The sequence below is a fragment of the Helianthus annuus genome, chromosome 8, assembly GCF_002127325.2.
Source record: "Helianthus annuus cultivar XRQ/B chromosome 8, HanXRQr2.0-SUNRISE, whole genome shotgun sequence".
Lineage (NCBI taxonomy): Eukaryota > Viridiplantae > Streptophyta > Magnoliopsida > Asterales > Asteraceae > Helianthus > Helianthus annuus.
The window spans coordinates 164,616,724-164,636,509 of record NC_035440.2 but is presented as its reverse complement, the minus strand read 5'-3'; the positions used below and the strand labels follow the sequence as shown (position 1 = coordinate 164,636,509).

The 19,786-nt window shown below is 39.3% G+C and overlaps 2 protein-coding genes across 4 annotated transcripts; one reads left to right on the top strand and one right to left on the bottom strand.

Moving 5' to 3' along the window:
• Window positions 1-365: 365 nt before the first annotated feature.
• On the top strand, window positions 366-10,577 carry LOC110944226 (serine/threonine-protein kinase PBS1). The gene is made up of 6 exons (XM_022185939.1): window positions 366-881; window positions 1,299-1,383; window positions 2,155-2,429; window positions 9,594-9,709; window positions 9,788-9,965; window positions 10,104-10,577. The coding sequence occupies exons 1-6, from the start codon at window positions 366-368 to the stop codon at window positions 10,575-10,577; spliced, it is 1,644 nt and encodes a 547-aa protein (XP_022041631.1).
• Window positions 10,578-14,091: 3,514 nt separating this feature from the next.
• LOC110942387 (probable serine/threonine-protein kinase PBL11) lies at window positions 14,092-15,966 on the bottom strand. Of its 3 annotated transcripts, none has more exons than XM_022184141.2 (6): window positions 15,760-15,966; window positions 15,343-15,653; window positions 15,114-15,252; window positions 14,907-15,040; window positions 14,758-14,836; window positions 14,092-14,667 (listed from the first exon to the last, which is right to left on the bottom strand). In XM_022184141.2, the coding sequence occupies exons 1-6, from the start codon at window positions 15,941-15,943 to the stop codon at window positions 14,354-14,356; spliced, it is 1,161 nt and encodes a 386-aa protein (XP_022039833.1). In that variant the 5' UTR covers window positions 15,944-15,966; the 3' UTR covers window positions 14,092-14,353. The 3 variants fall into 3 exon arrangements, with proteins under 3 accessions (XP_022039833.1, XP_035832120.1, XP_022039832.1); XM_035976227.1 differs by having other exon boundaries at window positions 14,907-15,043; window positions 15,343-15,647; XM_022184140.2 differs by having other exon boundaries at window positions 14,907-15,043; window positions 15,760-15,965.
• Window positions 15,967-19,786: the final 3,820 nt, after the last annotated feature.

Sequence of the window (19,786 nt, the reverse complement as noted above, 5' to 3'; positions counted from 1 at the left end):
TTCAAGGGCAAAGCACCGATCTATGGACGTGTTTCATCAATCCGTTCAATGCAGCTCTTGAGGTTGCTGCGTCGACTTCAGAAGGTTATGCCAACATGCTTGAACCTGACAAGAAATCTTATGAATTGGAGAAAAAGGCCTTTGCAACACTTACACAAGCGCTCAATAAGGATATTTATCATCAGTTCTCCTACTGCAAGAACACGAAAACATTGTGGGATGCCTTAGTTGCTAGAGGAGAAGGCAATGCAGCTACGCGAAAGTCTCGTCATGATTTGTTGAAGAAAGAGTTTGACTCGTTTCAGTTTTTGGAAAACGAGACTCTAAATGATATGACAACGCGTTTCTATCATCTGATCAGTGAAATGTGTGCTTACGGGGTTATTGCCACTCAACAAGACACGGTGAACAAGTTTGCTGACGCGTTACCTCCAAAGTGGAGTTCTTTCATTGAGTTGTTGAAGCACACTGGAACTCTAGATACGGTTAATATCTATGAGTTCATTCAGAAACTGGAACATAAGAATGAGGAAGAAATCAGGAAAGCTAAGCGAGCTCCAGTTCCTCAAAATACGGAAATGTATCTTCCAGGCTTCGACATCTTAGCAAAATCCGCTGCTGCTCAGCAACCGAAACTGCAAACTGCTTTCGTGTCGAACACAAGCTCTCTTCCTTTTCCTCAGACCAATCCTGCTCCGGGTTTTGATCCAAGATCTTACATTCCAGTTCCATCACAGCCACCAGTTCAACCACAACAGCAAGCTCATTTCACAAGCACTCCTCAACCTCCAAACCCTAACACTGTTCGTGTTGACACTTCAAATCTTTCCCAAGTTAGTATAGAAGTTGCAAAGGAGCATGTAGAACTGATCAATACTATGGTCAGTGCCTACTGCGGTTTAGTTGCGGGTCAGATTGGAAACATCAACATGACACATGAAGATTATCAACAGATCGACAAAGATGAAATGGAGTTGATGGATATTAAGTGGGCGTTTGCTAGTGCGGTTAGAAGGGCCAAAGACTTCATGGCTCGTACTGGTAGGACTCCGTTGGAAGGGAAGAAAGATACGAAGTATGGGTTTGATATTAATGCTGTCACGTGCTTTAATTGTGGCGAGAAAGGGCACTTCAAACGTGAGTGCACTCGGCCAACAAAACAAGGCAATCACAACCCATTCAGAAACCAAGACAGGAGGATGGTGGCAGTCAACAACAATCAGAACCAGTCTGGACCATCAAATACCAATCGGGCTTTGACAGTTCAAGGTGATGAGGGATGTGACTGGTCTGTGCAGTTTGGTGACGGTGATCAAAGAAGTGGAATAGCTCTTTATGCAAAGATCATCAATCAAAAGTCATCTGAAAGTGATGACAGTTCTGGTTATTCTGGGAGTTCTGATGAAGAAAGCTCTGTTTCTGGGGATAATCAATCAGAGTCTAAGTCAGATGTGAAGGAGGAAGCAAGTTCTGATATTCAGGAGTTATTGAATGAAGCTGATGAGCTGAAATGTCAGAAATCAATTCTGATTAGGAGGGCTGCTACTGCATCAAAGGAAATGGAGAAGTTCTTCTCTGAAGATGGAGCTTTTTCTTTTCAAACTGCCCTTATGGCTAATGTCTCAGCCTCTTCGAGTCAGGTAACTTCTGAACCTCCTGCTCCTAGTGTTTGTAAATCATGCGCTGACATGAAGCTTGAATCAGAAAAGCTTCATAGTCATAATCAAAGTTTGGTCATTGAACTATCGAAAAGCAAAGAGGCAAATATGGCTTTAACTCGGAACGAAAAAGATTTTAAATCAGTAATTGAAACTTTAAAGAAAAACATGTCCGAAGTAAACAAAGTAGTTTACCACAAGCAAGTAAGTATAAATGAATATATTAACATTGTGGAAGAAACTAAAAAACAATTAGCCATTGCCAAGTCTGAGCACGATGCGATCAAACAGAAGTTGGAAAGTTATTCTAACTCCCGATTTGTGCTTGATCACATCATTGATGTTCAACAACTGAAGGGAAATCAGAAAGGCATAGGGTATAAGAAATGTCCGCCCCCTTTGATGAACAATTATACCAAGATGCCTGATGAGGAGGAAATGCCTCGGTATGAACACAGTGTGCCTCTGGATGTTGAGGAATTTGCTACTGGTCTAGGGTTCAAACCGGACAATTCCTCAAACACATCCACAAAGCAGCGAGAAACTTCACCATCCATGAATCAAATTCCTCCAATTATTGAGGATTATGAGTCATCGGATGATGAACCAGAACTGGATGTAGTTGATCAGGATAAATCACTTGGCAAGATGAAAGGAGTAGTCATTCCTGTTGAGAATCACATCTTGTGTGATCCTGATACTCCTGATGTCTCATCTGTCGAGAAACAAGTGATTGATCCTATTAAGGTTGAAAAGAAGTCGGTGTCTACTGTTAAAAGCAGTAATGTGTTGTATACATTGGTTGGAGATAATCAAATTTACTCAGATCACGTTTTTCCAATTAAAAATGTAAATCAATCTTTGATTGATAAAGTCTTTGAAGACAACACAAACAAGTTTTTGGGAAAAACACTTCCAGGAATTATGGTAACACAATGTGATCCAATTCCTAAGGCTGAGATTAGAAAACAGTTTAGGAATCCAAAATCTCCAACCACTCAACAATCTAGTGCTTCTAATGGTAAACAACCAGTCAAACGAGCTCAAAAGCCGAATGTCTCTCGAATGAAATCTGAAACAAAAGGAGCTCGGTTTCAAAAGAAAGCAAAAGATGTCAAGTTCGTGTCATCCAAGGGTACTGATAAGATTGAAACCTTTGAGAACAAATCTAACACAGATTTTGTAAAGCAAGTCACAATCTTAAAACGAAACAGTGATAACAATTACACTCAACATACAAATGGGTGTGATGAAAAGGCTAGTACCTCAGGGTCCACGACTTCGACATCTTGTGGTCGATCAAGTTCTCCTAAGCTTGTTGAAAGGAGAACATGTTTTAAATGTGGAGAAATTGGGCATATCATCAGAAACTGCCCAAATGCTCCAAAGCAAAAATTTGTTGAGAAAGCTCCACCTGAAACAATTCATCCTCAACGTCGATCAGTTTCACCTAAAAATGATAAACGAACTGTGAAAGAACAAGAAACTAAACAACGACGTAAGAACATGAAAACTGTTGAAAAAGCTTTAAAATCTGAAGTTAAAACAGTTCAAAAGGAACCAAGTGTGTCACAACCTGCAAAACCAGAATCTTCAAAAACTGGTAGGCAAAAACAACCTTGGTCACCTAAGAAGGGTGACAATTCAGGGGGAGCGGTTGTTCTTAAAAACCATCAAGAGATTGATATCACGTTTCGTGATGCTCAGGGATGACCCAAGACCACTAAGGCTTGGGTCCCTATTCTCAACTGATGTTTTACTTGACATGTGCAGGGTGTTCCAGGAGGAACTATTAACAGTCATTGGATTGTTGATAGTGGGGCATCTAGGCACATGACTGGCAACCTACGGCTTCTATACGATGTGAGAAATATTAGAGGAGGCTATGTCGCATTTGCAGGAGATAAAGGTGGATATATCACTGGAGAGGGAAGTGTCACCAATGGTATTGTATGTTTCGACAAGATCAACTATGTGAAGCAAATTGATCATAATCTTCTGAGCGTGTCGCAAATCTGCGATAAAAAGTTCACCGTGCATTTTGATGATGCCGGCTGTTATGTGCTGAAACCCGGATTCAAAATTCCACAAGAATGGATTCTCTTATCGGCTCCGAGAGTTAATGATCTTTATATTCTCGATATGAGCCAGGCGATTACAACATCTGCACAAGTCACTTGCTTTGTCTCTAAAGCCACAGAAAAGGAGTCAATTTCATGGCACAGAAGAATGGGGCACATTCACTTGAGGAAAATGAACCATTTGGTGAAAAACAATCTTGTGAATGGTGTGCCTGTAAGAAGTTTTCATTTACAAGATATCTGTGTCTCGTGCCAAAAGGGGAATCAAACGAAGAAATCCCATCCCTTGAAGAAAATCAACACGGTTAGTATGCCGCTCGAACGTCTTCATATGGACCTCTTTGGACCTATGAAGCACAAGACAATGTTCGGTGATGCATATTGTCTAGTAGTTACTGATGACTACTCTAGATTTTCTTGGGTATCCTTCATGGCACACAAAAGTGAAACTCCTGGCATCCTCAAGGATCTTATCACTATGTTGGAGAATCTCTATTCGTTGAAAGTGAAAAGAATCCGAAGCGACAATGGAACTGAATTCAAGATTCAAGTTATGGATGAGTTTTGTACTTCTAAAGGCATTCTTCATGAGTACAGTTCTCGTTATACTCCACAACAAAACGGTGTCGCGGAGAGGAAGAATCGAACAATTATAGAAACTGCGAGAACAATGTTAGTTGAGTCGGAACTCCCTATACAATTCTGGGGGGAGGCTGTGTCGACTGCGTGCTACACATTAAACAGAGTTCTTACAGTAAAGAGACATGGCAAGACTTGCTTCGAACTCCTTCAGAAAAGGAAACCGGATCTTTCTTACCTAGAACCCTTTGGTGGTCCTTGTACCATGATTGAACCAGATGGAAAATTTGGAGCTAAGGCTATCGAGGGCTACTTCCTTGGATACCAAACTCCAAACTTTCGTGTCTGGAATCTAGCTACCAAAAAGGTAGAGCTATGGAGTGAGGTGAGGGTTCAAAGGTATACGAGTCCTGTTAGGGCTCCGGGTGATCCGTGGATGTTCGATTATGATGGACTCTTTGACTCCTTCAATCTGCCAACCTTTGACGAAGAATCAGCAGCGGCCAGAATGTTGTTGGAAAGTGACAACGCTGCTGTCTCGCCTTTGGTTAGACCTATTGTTGTTGATCCTCAAGGTTCTTCGTCTATCAACAATATGGCTCAAAATGAGGTTTATGAAGATGCTGCTGACTATAATGAGTCTTCTGAAGATGATGAATATCATGATGCAGCTGAAGGATCTTCTGCTCCAGTTGCTCCTGTTCAAGGTGCTTCTGTTGATACACCTCATGTGCAGAATGTGGATACTGCTGAAGGGAATGCATCCACCTCTACACACATCCCTGGTGTGGAGTTGGTTGTTGATCTTAATTTTAACAATTTAGGTATCAATGCTCGTGTGCCAGATAATCCTGAAATGAGGATTCATGATACCCATCCCCAGCAGAACATAATAGGAGATGTCCATCGCGGTGTGCAGACGCGTAATCAGCTGAGAAACAACCGGAATGCTGGTTTGTATTCAGCTATAAGAGAGTCTGGTCAACAGAATGACTGGTCCTTCGCGTGTTACGTGTCACAAGAAGAACCAAAATCGTGGAAAGAAGCGATGAAAGACAGCTCATGGGTTGAAGCCATGCAGGAAGAATTGGTGCAATTTCAAAAGCTTGGTGTTTGGAAGCTTGTCGAGAAGCCTGAGAACTACAAGAAGATTGGTACTCGATGGGTATTCAAATGTAAGAAGGACGACCGTGGAGTGGTTATTCGAAACAAGGCACGTTTAGTCGTTCAAGGTTTTCGTCAGATAGAAGGCATCGACTACAACGAAGTGTATGCACCAGTGGCACGTCTTGAAGCGATTCGGATTTTTCTAGCCTATGCGTCCTTCAAAGGATTCAAGGTTTATCAGATGGACGTGAAGAGTGCATTCTTACATGGTGTGGTAGAAGAAGAGGTATATGTCGAACAGCCTCCAGGTTTTGAAGATCCTATCCATCCCGATCGGGTTTGGTTGCTCAACAAAGCTCTCTATGGTCTTCATCAAGCACCGCGAGCTTGGTACGCAACCTTATCAAACTATCTGCTGGAGAATGGTTTTCGACGGGATCTTATCGACTGTACTCTCTTCATCAAAGAACAAGATGGAGATCTTCTTCTGGTACAGGTATACGTTGACGATATTATTTTTGGTTCTACTAATGATGTCTTGTGCAGGAATTTCGAGCGCATAATGCAGGATAAATTCGAGATGAGTGCTATGGGGGAAATGAACTTCTTCTTGGGCCTACAGGTGCAACAAACGGAGTCTGGGATATTCATCCATCAGACTAAATATGTTGGCGACATCTTGAGCCGGTTCCAGATATCTGATGCAACGCCCATTGGTACCCCATTGGCAGTAAATCACGGAATTACTCCAGATTTGAAGGGAGAAGCTGTTAGCCCTTCATATTACCGCGCCATGATCGGATCTCTAATGTACCTCACAGCATCAAGACCAGACATAATGTACCCAACGTGCCTGCTTGCCAGATATCAAGTCAATCCAAAGGACTCTCATCTTGCAGCTGTAAAAAGGATCTTTCGTTATTTGAAGGCTTACCCAGACACTGGTCTGTGGTACCCTAGGGATAATAACTTTGAATTGGTCGCGTTCAGTGATTCTGATTTTGGCGGATGTAAAATCGACGGCAAATCCACAACGGCTGGATGTCAGTTTTTAGGAAATCGCCTAGTCACATGGCAGTGCAAGAAACAGACGTGTGTCGCAACATCAACATGCGAAGCTGAATACATTGCTGCCTCAAGTTGTTGCTCCCAAGTTCTGTGGATCCAGCAACAATTGCGGGACTACGGTTTTGGATTCCTAACTACTCCTATTTACGTTGATAATTCTGCTGCATTACAGATCACAAGGAATCCTGTGCAGCATTCAAAGACCAAACACATCGAAATCAAATATCACTTCATACGTGATTGCTTTGAGAAAAGATTAATCGATGTTGTTAAGGTCCACACCGATGACCAACGTGCCGACTTATTTACCAAAGCGTTTGACAAATCAAGATTTGACTTTTTATTATTGGTAAACGGCATTAAGGTCAAGCAAGAGTAAAACCAACATCGGAAAATCATTTTTGTAAATATCTTTGTGTTTTAAATTTCTCTTAGTTTGTTGATTTTAGGGGGAGTAAATCCAAAAATCTGAAAATCCAAAAACATCGAAAAATTTCAAAAACACAAAAACAATAGAAAAGCAAAAATGAGTTTCCTGGCGAGCAAAAGAGAAAATGATAGTACATCAGTGGTCTATCCAAGCCTCTTTAAACCTTAAATGAAAAACGATGAGCAGCTCTATATAAGATGTATCGGTAGGCTCACAATCATTTTAAAGTGTGCAGGGTGATATAAATCTTAAACCGACTGAAGACCAGGTGGGAACCATTCATTGGCATATGGTCTTAGTACCGAAATTTCGTTTGATAGATTGCCGAGGTTCTGAGATATTCGGTCTTTATGCTGCTTATCATCTGGGTATCATGGTTGCTTCTATAAATAGACTAAGTCTAAGATCTTCCATGATACTATACATACGTGTACATAATACATATTGCATTCGACCTCAATAAGTGATAAACAATCACATGTCCAAATCAAATAAGTGATAAAATATCACATTTATCCGGGAGTCAAGTTCGTCTCTCTGCTGTACGGAAGTACTGACCTGTTCACGGACTTGCTCCTGTGCCCTCATGCATATGAAAATCAAGTTCCTCATCAATAAGTGATTATATCACAAAGGGCTTGTTTTCAAATCAAAATAAGTGAGAATCTCACATCATATACGGTCAAACAGATGATAATCGGTATACTCACCGGTAAGATGAACCCTCGTGCATATCTTGATACGGGAATGTGTCGTGATGTGGATGAACACCGGTCGGTAAGTATAAATCATACCTTAACGTATCTCCTAAACATGATTACATCTGATAAGTTGAGCTTAAGTGGACAACAATACCGATAATTGTTATAGGATGCTTATCTTAATGTTAACTAACTGAACAACAAGAGGGTTTTGGCATGACCTTACACTGATATGATTCTCTTACCCTCGAAACTCACAAAAAGAATGTCTGTATATATTTATTTACTGCTTTCAGTTTTTACATTTGAAAAATTCAAAAAGCCAAAAAGATTTTGTTTCTATTTTATTTTCGATCGTACGATGTTGGAACTCGAGTCTTCGTTGCCTGAAACCTGAACGAAAAACCGAATTGACTAAATCTTCATAAACGGTCGAAATTTGCAAGCTTTTTGAAAGTTGAAATTTGAAGTTGATAAATTTGAAAAACTTTCAAACTGTCGGACGGTGTTTGATTTGTGACATGGTCATCTGTGTGTCATTGGTTTATGTTAACTATATTCCAAGCAGTTGTTCTCATTACGCGTTTAGATTTCTTGCATGTGCAGATTCTAAAGGCAAGGAGAACATGGTCGATGACAAAGCTTTGGAATGAAGACACAACGTGAAGGCGCTCAAATGATGAAGATGATCGAGTTGCCGCTGGCCATCATCAACACCATAAGGATCTCACTTCATAAAGATCAAGTTTTTTTCACGAGCATAACTCAAGGGGGAGCTTATGTTAAGGGGGAGTTTGTCAACACACTTCCTACATGATACGGGTAGTTTGTTGATACACTCTCTGCTTTCAATACGTGAAGATTTTGAAGATCCTCCGGCATTGAAGACTTGAAGGACATCAGAGTTTTGAGAACTCGAAGACCAAAGACCATCGAAGTTCGAGACGAGTCTACAACTATAGAAGATAAAGACAAAGCTACAGCCAAGGGGGAGTTTGTTGATGCACTTGTGTCTTTACTTTGTCTGTATTCGGTCTATATGAAAACGATGTCCTAGTTAGTCTGTAAGTTGACCGAGTCAACCATCCTCCGGATTGACTTGGTCAAACAGTTAGTTATTGGTTGTCATTTGTCTGGCTCGAAGGATGCACATCGAAGGATAATGCTGAACCTTCGATGAACTCGAAAGATATCCTTCGAATGGATGATCGATAGATCATCCTTCGAGGTGAATTCTGATCCTTCGAAAGCATTGTAGTCGATAGATGATCCTTCGACCATCTATCGAATCCTTCGGACATGACAACCTGGGCTGGGTATATAAATACCCATGTAGTGTATGTGAGAAGCAGGGTGCACACATAGAGAGAATTGTTGAGAGCATTCTGCCAAAACACACACACACACTTTGAGAGTTTGCAAGTTAGATTTGTAAACATTGTGCTTGTAACCGGAACCTTCATACGTATTAATACAGTGGTGTTAATCGGTGAACCCTTGTGTGTTTGTGTTTATACTTGCTTCATCCCGGTTTGCTTGCTAGCTTGGATTCCGCACTCGCTAGTGGGTTTGTATAACAAGGTTTAGGTTCGTCATCCTCCATAGAGGGACCTACAACAATTACATTTTGATCCTTACATTATTACTACTGTAAACTGAGGAACACTGATTAATATCATCAATATAGGTCTCAGTTCAATGACTCGGTCCACCAAACATTCTTCTAGATCCCTTTTTTGTTAAAATGTTATTGTCCTTTGTTAGTTGTCTGAAGTTATTTGGACAGCCACTTCAATGGACACTTGTTTCTTCAACAAAAAAGTCATTTAGTGCAGGCGTCAAGTATTTTTTGAAGGTGTTGTTTGTTGACCAGGGTAGGTTTTTATTGGTTTCTATTTTGTTATAGCAGAAATACTTCTCGAAAAGGTCATTGTTTTTTTTTTTTTTTTTTTGTGAAATGGAAACTCAGATGCGATCATTGCCTTTCCCACAATTATGTCGCCAATTTTCACTTGATGAGATTCTCTCAGCCACCCAGAATTTCGATGATTCATTGGTTGAAGGGAAGGGTGGTTTTGGTAAGGTGTATAAAGCTACCATCACTATTGAAAATGATGCAACTTTTATGGTTGCCATTAAGTGATTGCATTTATCATATTCCAGCCAAGGAGCAACCGAGTTTTGGGCTGAAATCGAGATGCTTACCAAGTTGAGGCACTGCAATCTTGTGTCTTTGATTGGTAATTGTAACGATAACTCAGAGATGATCCTTGTCTATGACTTTATGCCGAATGGAACCCTTGACGGTCATTTGCACAAATATGGGACCGTTCTGAGTTGGGTACAACGACTAAAGATAAGCATAGGTGCCGCTAGAGGATTGCATTACCTTCATACCGGAACAGGCACCCAACATGGAGTCATACACCGAGATGTTAAAAGCTCAAATATTCTGTTGGATGAAGATTATGCTGCTTAGATATCGGATTTTGGATTATCCAAAATTGGCCCAACAAATGCATCAGGTGCATATGTCAATACACTTGTTAGCGGTACATTTGGCTATCTCGATCCAGAGTATTTTTTGACTGGACGGTTGACAAGGAAATCAGATGTGTTTTCCTTTGGGGTGGTATTATTCGAGTTGTTGTGTGGGAGGGCCGCATTGGATAACAGTCTCGATGATGAGTGTAGTTTGGTAAAGTGGGCTTATGAATCTATAAAGAAGGATAAAGTGTATAGTATCATTGATCTTAATATCAAGAACCAGATATCTCCAAAGTGTTTGAAGAAATTTGTGCAAATTGCAGATCGTTGTCTTAGTAGCAAGTCAATAAAACGCCCTGAAATGGCAGAGATTCTGTTCGCTCTTGAGCTTTGTCTGAGATTACAAAATAAATTCGACACCCCTGTAAAGCCAACTGCAGGCATATATTGTCAATTGGTAGAATGATTAAATGGCAATATCCTCATCATCAACACAAACAGGTTGTTGTTGGAACCAAAAACCATTTGCCATCTGGCAGAATTGTAAGCGGTAGATCATCTCTCCAATCTCATTTTAAACATGTCTCCTGAAGCTGCTAAATCTGCTACAAAAACAGTGGAATCAGATCCAATTTCTCAAAATAAACCTGAAGATTCAAAATTAAAAAAAAAAAGTGAAGATGGGTCTGGGAAATTGTGAGGAATTCGGAGATGATAATTCATGTAGGAGTAAGAATGAAATGAATCTATCATCATCGTCATCGTCATCAAGAAAACGAGCTCTTTTTCAGATGGCCATCCTTTATTTAAATTTGTTGTTGATGATACAAACGACAAACAGTTGGATTTATACATTTTTCAAAGTTCGTGAAGTTAAGAGAAAGAAACGTGGTTTGTTATATTATGGCCCTAAAGGTAAAGGCCATGGTTATCTCCCTAATGTAACAGCCCAAATGAAGGTTTCAAGTCCTTAAATTACTAATTGTACCACTAGGGAGTTTGTTTTATCCTCTGTTGTCTCAGGCCAACCTAACCACCGAATCTTGGATGTCCAACATAAATATGAGCTGGTAGATATTGTTGTAAGGTTTCCAAGAAAGGAGGATGCTAAAGAGAATCAAGATTGTTTTAGCATGATGGTTATTCTACCTGGCGGTCATCATTGTGTACCAAGAAAAGGAGAACCTTCACCGCTAATCCAACGGTGGAGACCTTGTGGCAGATATAACTGTGACAATTGGGATGTTGGCTGCAGATTGAGAACACTTACTAACAATTTCCAATCTAATACAAGATCAAACCCACCTGAACCTTCATCGCGAATCCAACGGTCGAGATCTGGTGGCAGATGTGATTGTGACGGTTCGGATGTTGGCTGCAGACTGAGAATACTTACTAACAAGGTCCAGTCTAATACAAGATCAAACCCACATGAAAGTTTTGACCTTTTCCTTCAGGTTTGTTTTATTTCAACATTTACATTTTGTAACATCTGATGCACAAACTATGATAGTTTTTTTTACCATGCAATCATACAATATAAAAAAAACGACAATAAATAAATCAAGTAAAACAAATACCTAAGGGGCTGTTTGTTTAGCTCTTAATGAGGCTTTTAATGGTTCAGATCTCTTACTGGTTTAGCACTTAATGGTTCAGACTGTTTGTTTCGCGAGCAAATGTTTGAATGATTCAAACATTTTCCTCTGAATGGTTAAACATTATACTGAATCTGAATGGTTAAGAGTTAAGACCTCTAATATGAATTTGTCAGACATTTGCCTCTGAACGGTTAAACATGATACTAGCTCTCAATGGTTCAGACCTCTTATTGATTCAACACTTAATGGTTCAGATCTCTTATTGGTTCAACACTTAACAATTCAAAAGTTGCCAAACAGCCCCTAACTAATTTGGCTATAATTTCAATCATATTAATTTAGTATGGGTAATTGGGCCATTGTTTCAATCGGGCTCCCTTATTCTACAAGTTTGGGTTGGTTAGGGGTATCCTTGTATTATTTTAGGGGTATCTTTGGTATAAAACCGGAAAATAATACACTATGAATACGCACTTGAGCCGTAGCCCATGCTATGGCTGCTAAACCATTGGGTCTGCCCCCGCGTCAAGTTTATAAAGAAAACCGGTCGCAAATTGCTTCAAAACAAACTGTGTAGTATGTATGCTTATACCTTTGAATCCCTTTCAAATAGTATTAGTACAAATCAGGTTGGTGTATGCCAAGTATCTCAGATTTGAGAAGATGTTGGTTGCTATGCAAGTTACCCTTTATGATAAAACAGTGGTGCAATCTCTTTACGATATATGTCTTCTCCATCCGAGATCTTTTGGATCTTCATAATTCGGTGCAAGCAGGTCCAGCCAAACGTAAAGCTATCCATGCTGTGGTTGTTGGTGTATTTGGAGAGCCAGAAACAATGTCATCTTCTCTCCTTAAATGAAATTCGGGAACACAGATGATTGAGACCAACACCCTTATGCCCTTTTATAGCGAACCAAGGCAGCTAAGTAACAGAAGGAACCAGCTGGAATTGAGATAAAAGGAAAGCCTTCAATCATCCTTGAATAGCTGCGTGAAAGACAAGGAAATAATATGTTTGAAGCCCAATCAACCCATATAGGAAGCCCATAAGAGATCACTAGCCCAACAGGAGAAGGAGCAAGAGTCCAAAAAGCCCAACAAACAAAAGACCCAAATACAGGATTTGCAAATTGAAAATAAAATATCATAAGTTGAATATTAATTTTAACAGTATCAGAGCAGAAAAGATATAGAGAAATCTCGATCAAATCCGGCGGAAACTGAAGAAGGTAGCATGTTCGTTTCACGTCATGTTCACCATGACCAGATCATCAAAACAATATGATCAGAAAACAAGATCATCAACACACCTCACTACAAAAGAAACAATAAAAATGAAGATCATATAATCAAGTCCATCCGAATGGTTAATGGGTCTCGGGCCGGTAGCTTTATTTATTCGTTTTAGTTTGTTAATGGGTCAAAACTGTTTATTTGTTTTATGTTTAATGTTACAACTTTGGGCCGGAGGCCACGTTATGTATTGGGTCGAACTCTAGAAGTCCATTAGGTTTAAGGTATTGGGTTTGGGCTGTGAATATGATGGAACGGTGCGAGTATACATGTAACCGCACATACGGTTATTTGGGAAGCGACGTGTCTCTTCAGCGAAAGTCACAACCGTTGAAGACGCACCTGCTCGTTTCATATAAATTCACGGCTTCAATTCCAGATTTCATGTACTGCAAGTTTCGTTTATAGAAGATCAGTTTGTGTAAATTCTGCATTAATACAAGTTTCGGTTAGTTCATTATCATTCAGAAAGTTTCGGTAGTTTTGATTCATCATGAAGTATTGTGATTATTGTGGTTTGTTTGAGAATGATTGTGTTTGCGGTCACAACTCGATCCGTTCCGACTGGTCCTGGGTTTCCGATGACGATGATACCAACAAAAAAGACATCGATTGAATATGGTTTATAAATCCGGTCCTTCAAGGATCATATGACGGAGAATAGAAACGAATTCATCTAATTAGAAGAGGTAGTGGGTAATGTAATCCAAACAAGCACAAATCTATTGACCCAAAAAAGGTGGATCATCACATCAAAAGGATTTATGCCAAAAAAAAAAAGTTTCACTTGAAGATGAAGATTATGATAGCATATCCTAATTAGATACTACATAAGTCTAGTTTAGGGGGTTATGTCAGTATATTAAACTATACTTTGTATTATTCTTATTATTTAGTTATAATGTAACTGTGTCACATTATTTAGATAACATAAGATTCGGCAGTTAGGGTAGTTATAGTCAGTTATGGCCGGTTGTATGTAACTACCAACTAAAGTTGGGGTTTGTCTCTTCACTTGGTACCGGTTGACATCCTACAAGTAGTGTCATTCATTTTGTCAAAAACGTATGGATGATTTGTATGTATTTGCTCTAAGCTTATTTTCACAATATATAAAATCTTTCTGCACACACAATTGTTTTCTGCATCCAAACAGTTTCTCATATTTGGGAACTTCAGTACTTCACACACAATCATTCATCACCATTTAACTAAACTAAGATTTCTTTGGATCCAATAATTCTGACTAATGACAGGTAGACGAGCAACAAGCTGTGCCGCTACCCCCTTCTGAATAGCAAACCCTACCCTGCTAAACACAAAATTCTGAGGATGGCTCACTTGGCTACTTATACACATCACTTTTTATGATATGAGTATAAATTTGTGTCAACACATCCGCTGCTTTCTTCAGAGGAAAATAAGGAATAGAAACACAGTCGAGTGCTAACTTCATTGCCTCCATAATTGTAGTATCATCTTTGTTGGGCAGGCGCGGATCCAGTACTCTCCTCAAACTCCCTTTCCTAATTTCTCCATTCGGATTCCACATATTTTGTCGTAGATTCGCAATATCAATGTTACTAATACGTTCACCAGTTATTATTTGAATCAATAATACTCCAAAAGAATGGATGATGCCCTCGTATTCAGAGTTATCTGAAATCATTTATCATTTTGTCAGATTTCAACATGTACGGAAAGTAGGAGCAATAATAGAAAGCTAGGAGAGACATAGAAGGAACTTACTCCAGTGTTCAATCTCCTTGAATGAACCTCCATATACTATTTTTGCAGATTCAAAATCAGAAATCTTTGCGTTGAAGTTCTACGCGAAATAAAATAAGGAATAAAATCACTCGAGGTCATATAGAGTTGCACCATATAATGAAAGTTACCTTGTCCAGCAATATCTGGTGTATCTTAATGGAGAAATCATCAACCTTATTTTCTGTAGTGTGCAAGAACAAAAGGCCTTCCGCTATTCCTAGTGCTATTTTAACTCTTGTCTTCCATGGAAGTGGTATCTTGCCTGCTAAAAAAGACGCAGAGATAAGGAACATCAAATCGTTTAGTTTCTTATATGTTTCTAAGGATCTACTTACTTGTGAACAGGTGAGAATCTAAGCTTCCATTCTCCATGAATTCATAGATAAGGAACAGTGTTTCGTCTTCAAAGCAGTAGCCTAGAACCTTAACAAGGTTCGGATGATTAAATTTGCTTAAGAATGTCAAATCAACAAACTGCAACCATAAATATATGTTCATTAGGTCCATAAGTTAGTTACCAATATTCGTTATAAGAAAGGCATAGATAAAGAAAACACATTTCACCTCTATAACGTCATTCTCTTTCAGGCGATGCTGAATCTTGTAGTGACGAAACCTCTTGATGGCAATCCTTGATATACCATCAAAAGCAAACCAGGAAGATGCGTACTGCTTTGTCCCAAATTCTCCTTCAAAAACCTCCCCAAATTCTCCTCCACCTAGCCTCGACCTCACGTTATACTTGAAATTTCCTGTGGCCCTTTTTAGACCATTTAAAGAAAACTTGTTCAAACCATGAGCCAATATTTGTATTTTACCCTTATCTTTCGACGAGGCAAAACTAATGCTGTATTTGTCATGAGACTTGGCTTTAGCTTGATGAAAGAAGCATAACAAAGAAAAAATAAATTAACATATTAAGAAAAAAAGTTCCTCAAAACCAAAAACCCAAAGGGAAAACAAACCACATACACTAACTACCTGCAACATGATTCAAATAATCCTGTAGTTTCCGATAAGGAGCCGCTTCATCGCGGTCAACACTATCCTCTTTTGATGCTGAACTGTAGTTTCCCATAAGAGGCCTATCAGATGTTTCTTCTCTGATAAGAAACATAAACCAATAAAAACCTACCCAGGTCAACCCCTTGAAGTTGCCTGGCATCTACACGAATTGACTTTGCGATAATTGTCCAAACATATATACACGCAACAGTTTATAAACATTATGTTCGATGGCTAACATAAGAAGCAATAATAATTTAACAACAACGTCAATTCAAGTGGCGTATCGTACAAAAAGAATTTCAGAAGAGTTATTGACCGAGTCATTTATATTAATAAAAGAATGGTAGCGATTATCATTGATAAGTTATAGTTCCTTAATTTATTATTAATAATTGTAAGGTCTTCAGAACACCTATAACCTGTATATTTCTGTCCTTCACTTTCAGCCTTTTTGATTCCTTTTTAAACATCATAAGTTTGAGGCTTAAATCGCTTAAAGCGGTATCATCCTCTAAGGAGGCATCATGTTTTCTAAATTGGTTTAATTTGAGTTATTGATTTGTTGGCCCAAACTTGGATCTTGATCTCTAATAAGCGTGAATAACTTGAATAACAACAACTTGAATAACTTGATAATAACCGAATGTATACAATATCGAATTGAGAGTATATACAATTGATTTCGAATGTAATGAACAAGTACAAATGAATCTAACTATCCCTATTTATAGTTTCCTACGGGTACGAGTGAATGGTTGCGTCTCTTCGTGAAAAGTCATGTCTCTTGGATGTGTGGTTGAGATTGGATCTTGAAGAGGTGTGTTGATTCTCGTCCGCATGATCAACAGTCGCGTCCTTTCCCTTTCTTTGGTGTCGATTCCGAATGGTGTGTGTAGGAGACATACCCATTCGGTTAGTGAGGGTAGTTTCAAACTTCCACTTTGTCAACTTCAACCCTTGTAGTTCATAACCGCCATATCTAATATTATTTCTAATTATATAACTATCTAACTAAACTATGTACATGATGTTAAGAGATTAACCGGTTTCATTCACCCCCTTAATCTCGAACATCCATGAGTTGCTTCAAATCTTGAATTCCGAGCAGTTCCCTCATTGTAGCAAACTTGATCCTTGCTAATGCCTTTGTTAGTATATCTGCCCGTTGTAGTTCTCCACTTATGTGTTCCACAGTGATATCTTCGTTTTCCACGCATTCTCTTATGAAGTGATAGCATGTGTCGATGTGCTTGCTTTTTCCATGAAAGACTGGATTTTTCATGAGTGCTATTGCTGAAACATTATCTACTCTGAGTGTTATCTTTTCTTCCTTCCAGCCTGTGATTTCACTTGACAATCTTTTAAGCCATAGTGCTTGACAAGCTGCTGCAGTGGCTGCCATGAATTCTGATTCGCATGATGATAGTGCCACTGTTTGTTGCTTCTGTGTACACCAGGTTATAGGTGATTCTCCAAAGTAGAATACCAGACCAGTTGTTCCTTTTCCTTTGTCTGTATTAACTCCAAAACTACTGTCACTATAACCTGTGATCTTACATCCTCCTTGTCTTCTGTAGATGATTCCATGCTCTTTAGTTCCTTTGATGTAACGTAGTATTTGCTTTACTGCCTTCAGGTGTTGTTCTTTTGGTTCTTGCATGAATCTACGAAGTAGACTGACTGGGTAACATAGATCTGGTCTTGTATGCAATAAGTACCTGAGAGATCCTATCAGGCTTCTGTAATGTGTTGCATCTACTAGATCTCCTTCTTCAGTCTTTGTTAATTGAGTTCCTGGAGTCATGGGTGTCTTCGTGTCGTTGCAGGATAACATATCAGCGTCTTTGAGTATCTTGTTTATATATCCTGTCTGCTTGATGCCTATCTCACCCCCTGTTTGAATTACTTCTATTCCCAGATAGTATGCTAGCAATCCTAGATCGCTCATATCAAATTTGTTCTTCATCTGAGATTTAAAGATGTCTATCTCCTTCTTTGATGTTCCAGTGACTATCAAGTCATCAACATAGACTCCAACTATTAGCGTAGAGGCTTCCCTTGTTCTTGTATAGATTGCATTCTCTAAAGTGCACTTCTTGAAGTTAAGTGACTTTAGGGTTTGATCTAACTTCGTATTCCAAGCTCTTGGTGCTTGTCTCAATCCATACAGTGCTTTTGATAGTCTGTAAACCTTTCCTTCATTTCCTGGCTTTATAAAACCTTCTGGTTGTGATACATATACTTCCTCTTTGAGGTCTCCGTGTAAGAATGCAGATTTCACATCTAGATGATGTACCTCCCAACCTTGATATGCTGCTAAAGCCAACATTAGTCGTACTGTTTCCATACGTGCTACTGGTGCAAAGACTTCGTCAAAGTCTATTCCGTGTTGCTGAACATATCCTTTTGCAACTAGCCTTGCTTTGTGTCTGACAATATTTCCGTTTGCATCTTTCTTAGTCTTGAATACCCACTTTAAACCTATTGCTTTGTGATCTCTTGGCAACTCCGTCAAATTCCAAGTGTTATTCTTGTTTATTGAGTCTAATTCAGCCTTCATTGCTTCAATCCACTTTCTGTCACTAGATGCTTCCTTGTAATTCCTTGGTTCTTCTTCAGCGAGTAATAATTCATTTGGATCTAGTTGAATTTCTTCAGTTTCTTCATACAGGTCTTCGAGACTTCTTAATCTTACTGGAGTGTCACTAATACTCTCTGTTGTACTTTCAGAAGTGGATGGACCTCCACTTGATAAGTTGCTTGCATTTCCTGCTGAGTTCTGATTGTATGAATATGCTGGCGGGGTTACATAGGAGTCTGGTTCTTCTGTCTGATCTACTCCTGAATCGTCATGTTGTGGCCCGCTACTGCCTGGACTACTTGGCTCATTTTCTTCTAATTCTGGTGGTATGTCATCTTCTTGAATGACAAAATTCGTCCATTCGGGATTTCCTGAATCTACCGTTTCCATATAACTATTCCAGTTCTGTCACACCCCCAAAATCCACCTGCGGGGTATCACCGCTTGGGAGCGTGACTGACCAGGATCAAGCCACCAATCATACAGAACATTGTATAAAGTAAAAGTAAATGCAATATAAACCAAACCAATTCCATATGAAAGGTGTTTCCAAAACATAAGTAAGTTGTCATTGTTTAGCGGAAGCGTATTATTGTAAAACCCATAGCAAATAAGTATCAAATATCAAAAGTGTTTAACAAGATGATCAAGATCCAAGCCCCACAACGACCAGCTCCTCCGTGTGCAAGCTCCATATACCTAACGTCCTGCAAGGCATGTAACAGAGGGTCAACAACTAGTTGAGCGAGTTCACAGAAAGTAAATGTGTAATAGTAAGTTCGTTTGTAACAGGTGGCTCTACTGGGCCGTTAGTACGTTCTATTGGTGGGGCTTCCCACGTTGTGTAATCACTAGACTAATCGTATCTATAAGTATCCTTCACAACCGAGGATAGTGATCAGTATAAGTATCCGGCACATCCGAGGATAGTGATCAGTATAAGTATCCTTCACAACCGAGGATAGTGATCAGTATAGGTATCCTTCACATCCGAGGATAGTGATCAGTATAAGTATCCTTCACAACCGAGGATAGTGATCAGTATAAGTATCCTTCACATCCGAGGATAGTAATATAGTAATCTAGTCATAGTGTCAGTAGTGTATCTATTCATCCTTATCCTTTCAATCCCATTCCCAACACCCCGGGAATCCCATGCCTTGGTAAGAGTGTGAACTCACCTTGGTTTGCTCGGTATGTTATTGCTTCTAGGGTTTATAAATCTCTAAGTCCGTTACACACGACCTAGGATATATTGCACATGATTCGTTCCATTAGGGTTTATAAATCCTCGATATTCAAACAACGGTGCTTTGTGTGTTTATTGTGTACACGACGATATTACATATAATGTTCACACATGCAGAATCATGCTGTTGCACACAATTATTCACATAGAATCATACGTCACACAGGCTT

Bases quoted from the DNA above. Each gene is read 5' to 3' on its own strand.
- LOC110944226 (XM_022185939.1), top strand. From the start codon at position 366: ATGTGTGCTTACGGGGTTATTGCCACTCAACAAGACACGGTGAACAAG. The intron at 2,430-9,593 runs GTTAAAAGCAGT...ATGGAAACTCAG, and splicing joins AAAAGAAGTCGGTGTCTACT to ATGCGATCATTGCCTTTCCC. The intron at 9,710-9,787 runs GTATAAAGCTAC...ATCATATTCCAG, and splicing joins AAGGGTGGTTTTGGTAAGGT to CCAAGGAGCAACCGAGTTTT.
- LOC110942387 (XM_022184140.2), bottom strand. From the start codon at position 15,943: ATGCCAGGCAACTTCAAGGGGTTGACCTGGGTAGGTTTTTATTGGTTT. The intron at 15,654-15,759 runs GTAGTTAGTGTA...TCTTTCATCAAG, and splicing joins TTATTTGAATCATGTTGCAG to CTAAAGCCAAGTCTCATGAC. The intron at 15,253-15,342 runs GTGAAATGTGTT...TTATGGTTGCAG, and splicing joins AAGAGAATGACGTTATAGAG to TTTGTTGATTTGACATTCTT.